The sequence below is a fragment of the Euleptes europaea genome, chromosome 1, assembly GCF_029931775.1.
Source record: "Euleptes europaea isolate rEulEur1 chromosome 1, rEulEur1.hap1, whole genome shotgun sequence".
Taxonomy (NCBI): Eukaryota; Metazoa; Chordata; class Lepidosauria; order Squamata; family Sphaerodactylidae; genus Euleptes; species Euleptes europaea.
The window spans coordinates 12,010,549-12,016,063 of record NC_079312.1 but is presented as its reverse complement, the minus strand read 5'-3'; the positions used below and the strand labels follow the sequence as shown (position 1 = coordinate 12,016,063).

Sequence of the window (5,515 nt, the reverse complement as noted above, 5' to 3'; positions counted from 1 at the left end):
TGGAATATCTATTATTTAAGGATAACTGTAGCCCCTAAAGGGATTAAAAGAACCACAGGAGCTTCTAAGCCTCCCAGATCTCAGGCACCAGAAGGCATCCATCCCTCCTTACCCAGCAGGATGACCTCTCTGCCCTCCTCTTCCTTGACGTCCTTCAAGGGATGCTCCTGACCACTCTCAGATGGAGGCTGACCTGCCTCAGAGACACACCTAGCCTTCAGAACAATCAAGACATAACAATTAACATGAATTCAGGATAGACTCCTTATCTTCCAGACGTTTTTCTACAGACTTCAACATGCAAAATACGTCACTGAATTCCTAGGCTACAGCATCCAAAAAATAAGGCACCACCACAAAGGAAGTCCCAAACATAGTTGGCACCAAAGAGACTGGGAGGAAGGATATGGGAGGAGATCTTTGGGACTCTTACGGTGAAAGCCTGCAGATGGTGCTCCAGGCGACATCTGTCACCTACGGAGAGGGCAAGGGGCAGGAGTCTAGAGAACCCATAACTCCAGGACCCGTTCTTTCAGTAGAAGGGTGACCCCCATCAAGACTGACCAATGAATGATTCCCAGATTGAGAGAGAAATTCCGCCCCACCCAAAAATTCTTGATTCAGCTTCCAGGAAAACAAGGCAACAGATCCTTACATCATGCCCTGGCATTCCCCTTCTCCCCCTGGGATGGGCAAAGATCTCAGCCCCAATTGCACCCCAGGCCCTCCTGCACTCAGGAACCACACAGCAGAGGGGTCTCACCTGCCTCTCTTGCCTCAAGAGGAACTCATCGGCCAGGGCCACTGCCTGAAAGCAGCTTTCGGGGCTGCTCTCCCTCACCCGGCTCTGGATCTCCGAGGGCAGGACACTCAGCAGCTGCTCCAGGATCAAGAGCTCCAGGATCTGCTCCTTGCTGTGATTCTCCACTCTCAGCCACCCATGGCACATTTCCCGCAGTCGGCTGTAGGCCCCTCTTGGCCCCTCAGCTTCCTGGTAGCAGAAGCACCTGAACAGCTGGCGCTGTTTCTCCCGGCACAGGGCATCCCCTCGCAAGATGGCTGCCTTCACCTTCCCATAATCCTCTTTGTCTCTGGCAATGAGTCTGTTAAAGGCCTTCGCAGCTTCTCCACTGAGGGCTGGCAGGAGTCGGATCACCCACTCTTCCTGGGGCCACTGACAGGCTTCAGCCACTTGCTCAAAGGAGGCCAGAAAAGCTTTGGCATCTTCCCAAGGGGAAGGTTTAGGTGGCGAGTGTGGGATTCCCCATCCAGAGTGAGGGTTTTCCACTGACCTGAGGAACTCCTGCCACTGGGCTTCCCACTGTGCAAGGGAAAGAGAACTCTCCTCTGCTTGCTGATCCATCAGATTTCCTGGTCTCCTTTGCAAAAATTCCTCAATACTTCCAGCCTGGAAGATGTGAGGAGATTTTCCTCTCCCCTTGGATTCTTCCCCTATTTTGGCTCTTGTGGGGTCTTCCTTTTCCATATTTGCTTCAGAATGATCCCTCAATGATGGCACTGTACGACAGAAAACCTTTGAATATGTTCTTGTCTTCCAGAGTGAGCTTCTCCCTGGAGAAGAGACAGGAATCAAAAAGAAAAATCAGGCACACCGTTTCTGGCATAGTGGCCCACATGTGATTTTTCTGCCTATCTGTCTGTCCATGTACACAAATTATACGCAAAATGGCATGTGACAGCGAGGTGCTTTCTCAGCTCCCCAACCATCCTGTCACACCTTCCAGTAGCAGTGACTGAGCTGATTCTAGTTACGGTGTGGGTAGTGAATGGTCAGTATTACAATATTAAGGCCTTTGTGCTGGAAAACTGTGCTGGAATACTTGCTGCTATTACAGAAAAAGCCTGGGGAGGTTGAAGGAGAAAATGTTAAGGAGGCAATAGGTCAGAGCCAGCCATATTGGAATGCAGAAGCAAGCAGTAAGAGAAATATACTCGCCTTGCACTTTTAAGTATCTGTAAGTACCAAATTAGTTGCTGAGTGAGGGAAAGGATTTTTTAAAATCCATACTCAACTTAGCTAAAAGGTTAAAATAGGCTCATCAGCAGTATTAACGCTTTTCTTACAATTATTTACGCAAGAAAAACAGTTTAGTGTAGGACAAACAACTTAGTGGGATTCTAGGAAAGTTTTAAGTATAGAAAGTCTTAAGAGTCTAGAAAGAAGAAGTGGACAATGTCTGACTGGTATTCATTTGGTGCAGCGTTGAATTGTTAATCAACTTTTCTGTTGTGATCTAATTTAGCGTATATAAGATGTGAGTTTTGCTTTGTTTTAAGTGTCAGCGTCTCGAACGCACACAGGGATAGAGGCTTACATTGATCGTGATCAATCAAAATAAAGACCTATACTTCTAAGAAGGAATGTCTGTTATTTGCCTCCTTTGAGCCCCTTTGGCTGAGCCCAGTTTTCCCCCCGTCAAGGTAGAATAGGAATCTGAGATAATTTCTATTACTTTCCCTCTCCTCTTCTTCTGGAGCAATTCACACCAACACCTTCTTTTCACAACACAATTTTTTTATTGTATCAGCATAGACAGCAAAGCATTCTGTTCATGTGCAGAGGCAGGAGCCAAAGAAAGTTTTAGGAGGAGGATAAAGATCCCATGAGGATCCCTCAGGAATCCCGTGGTATGAAGTGTTATTATATGCCTTTTTAACTGACCACCTATGCAATAATTTTCTTCTGTTCTTTACTAATGCTGGGTTTTACGTTCTATGAATGCTCAGAGGTTAAGCTCAAAGCGCCGGTACAAGCACCCTCAAAGCGCCAGTACAAGCGCCAGTACAAGCGCCAGTACAAGCGCCAGTACAAGAGAGCCTTAAATTCTCCCCTCCCTTTTTCCAATTCCAATAAGAGGAAGGGGAAATAAAGTAATTTTGTATAAGGAATGCAAGCAAGTTGCAAAGGGGAGACAGGAATCTGGCCCGGGGAGCCGCTGAAGAAAATCTTTTCCCTGCCAGGGGAGTATTTTGACCAGGTGTTGTGGGGATGAGCAGCGGGCCCTTATGTGGGGCAGCCATTCTTGGGAGGTTTGTTCTGGGGGCAGCCATGCTTTGAGCATGTCTAGGAGAAGAAAAGGGCAAGAGTCCAGTAGCACCTTAAAGACTAACAAGAATATTTTCTGGCAGGGTGTGAGCTTTCGCGAGCCACAGCTCACTTCTTCAGATACAGCTAGAATGTGAATCCATCTGTCTTTAAGTCACTGGTTCCCAACCAGGGGTCCGTGGACCCCCAGGGGTCCACGAGAACTAAATTAAGGTCCGCGAAACAAAGTTATAAACCCATAATAAATTAATATTTTCAATTAAAAGTTCTCTATTATAAAAATATATATTCAAATATTATCCTAAGTTTAATGTTTAACTAACAGTTATGATTAAAGTTTATTTTCAAATTCTCAGAATTTTTATTTTGAACCTTGGGGTCCCGGCACCGAACAAAAAAGTCCCTGGTCAAAAAAAGGTTGGGAACCACTGCTTTAAGTAGAGGAGAGTGAATTCAGACAAGCATTAGTATGTAAAGGTTAACAGTATGTCAATGTGACTAGCAGGCGTGATGGGATGAGGTGTGGCCTGCAGAAGAGTCTGTGATGTCCAGGGGAGAGATGGGTGGGGAGAAATCAGCCCTGGTCATGGGCCATGAATGCAAGCCTAGGAGGAGCAGCCATCCTAAGCAGACAAAACTTTAGGTCAGGAGGGACGTGCCCGAGGAACGAAAGGACGGGACTGACCGGGCGCCTGGAAGCGATCAGAAGGGAATCTGTTCCCGGGCTGGAGGGAAACCTGGGGCGAAAACGCAGGGGAGGTTTTGCCTTGGATTTGCAGCACTCTGAATGCACATTTCCCCCAGCCATAATTCTCAGAGCTCAACTATAAGCCTCCATGCAGAGTTCTGAGACTTCAGACGGGGGGAAACGTGCATCTAGAGAGCAGCAAACCCCACGCGTTTCCTCCTCCCCTTGCTGCGGATCCATCCTCCGCTCCAGAGCCGGATCCCCAGCTAGCAACCCTCCTCGGGGGGCAGAGAAGGGGCCAGCCGGGCTTCCCCCACCTCGGCCCTGCTTTGCATGCCATGGGGCACCCGGAGAGACCTCCGCCCTTGCAGGGCTGCCCAGCCTTGGGGAGCTTCTCCCTCCCTTGCTCGCCCCTCCGATCCTTTACCCTTCCAGGGATCCCGCAGTCCGACTCCAGCCTCAGTCGTCCAGCCCTCCTGCAAGGAAAACCGGAACCCCAGAAGAGGAAAACAAAGGAAGGAGAATTAAGTATCTCTTTTCTCTTTTTGCATCCGGTCTAGGAAACGATGCTCTCTCTCTCTCAACTTATAGAAAAGGGCAAGGGTCCAGTAGCACCTTAAAGACTAACAAAAATATTTTCTGGTAGGGTATGAGCTCACTTCTTCAGATACCCTCCTTCAGGTATCTGAAGAAGAGAGCTGTGGCTCACGAAAGCTCATACCCTGCCAGAAAACATTTGTGTTAGTCTTTAAGGTGCTACTGGACTCTGGCCCTTTTCTGAAGAAGAGAGCTGTGACTCACGAAAGCTCCTACCCTACCAGAAAATATTTTTGTTAGTCTTTAAGGTGCTACTGGACTCTGGCCCTTTTCTGAAGAAGGGAGCTGTGACTCACGAAAGCTCCTACCCTACCAGAAAATATTTTTGTTAGTCTTGAAGGTGCTACTGGACTCTTGCCCTTTTCTACTACTACAGACAGACTAACACGGCGACCCACTGGGAATCATCTCTCAACTTATAGTAGCCCTTGGAGGCAATGGGCGGGCAGAGCTCTTAATTTTAAGCAATTAAGCTTAAAAGAAAGAAAGAAAGAAAGAAAGAAAGAAAGAAAGAAAGAAAGAAAGAAAGAAAGAAAGAAAGAAAGAAAGAAAGAAAGAAAGAAAGAAAGAGACTATTAAATGTGCCTGTTCTTTCAAGCCTATAGCCAAGAAAGCTCACGCAGTAACCGAGAGTTGCCAACTCCAGGTTAGGAAATCCCTGGAGGTTTGGGGATGGAGCATGGGGAGGTAGGGTTTGGGGAGGGGAAGAAGGGAGGGTTGCCAGCTCTGGGTTGGGAGCCTGAGGAGGGGACGTTTGGGGAGGGACTTTAATGGGGTACAATGCCATAAAGTTCCCCTTGCAAAGTGGCCGTTTTCTCCTGGTGAACTGATCTCTGTCGCCCCATCCCAGGAGCTCTGCAGCCACCACCTAGATTTTAGTAAAAAAATTAACAATTTTTTTTTAAATGACAGGATAAGGAACAAGAATGAACAGGCATGGTTAAGTCACAGCAGTCTCTTTGACAGCATTTCAGGCTCTTTGTCTCCCTCTGAAAAACAGTCCTTTTCTAAGCAACAGCAAAAGTTGTTTTGACTTCCAAAATGGCAGAACAATTTCAAGCAACAAGGTCTGTTCTCACAAAAGAACATCCTGACCCTACAAATTAAGCAGATACCTGTTCCTCAGAATTGCAGGCATAGCACAGCAGGCTGAAGCCAGCCAG

At 47.4% G+C, this 5,515-nt stretch overlaps 1 protein-coding gene across 1 annotated transcript; it reads right to left on the bottom strand.

Annotated features, from left to right (window-relative positions):
- Positions 1-429: 429 nt before the first annotated feature.
- LOC130493197 (uncharacterized) lies at positions 430-1,486 on the bottom strand. Its single transcript, XM_056866900.1, has 2 exons — positions 764-1,486; positions 430-474 (listed from the first exon to the last, which is right to left on the bottom strand). The coding sequence occupies exons 1-2, from the start codon at positions 1,484-1,486 to the stop codon at positions 430-432; spliced, it is 768 nt and encodes a 255-aa protein (XP_056722878.1).
- Between the last annotated feature and the right edge of the window lie 4,029 nt (positions 1,487-5,515).

Excerpts from the sequence above, each read along its gene's own strand:
- LOC130493197 (XM_056866900.1), bottom strand. The coding sequence starts at position 1,486 with ATGGAAAAGGAAGACCCCACAAGAGCCAAAATAGGGGAAGAATCCAAG. Across the intron at positions 475-763 it reads TCTTGAGGCAAGAGAGGCAG|GTGACAGATGTCGCCTGGAG; the intron begins GTGAGACCCCTC and ends CCCTCTCCGTAG.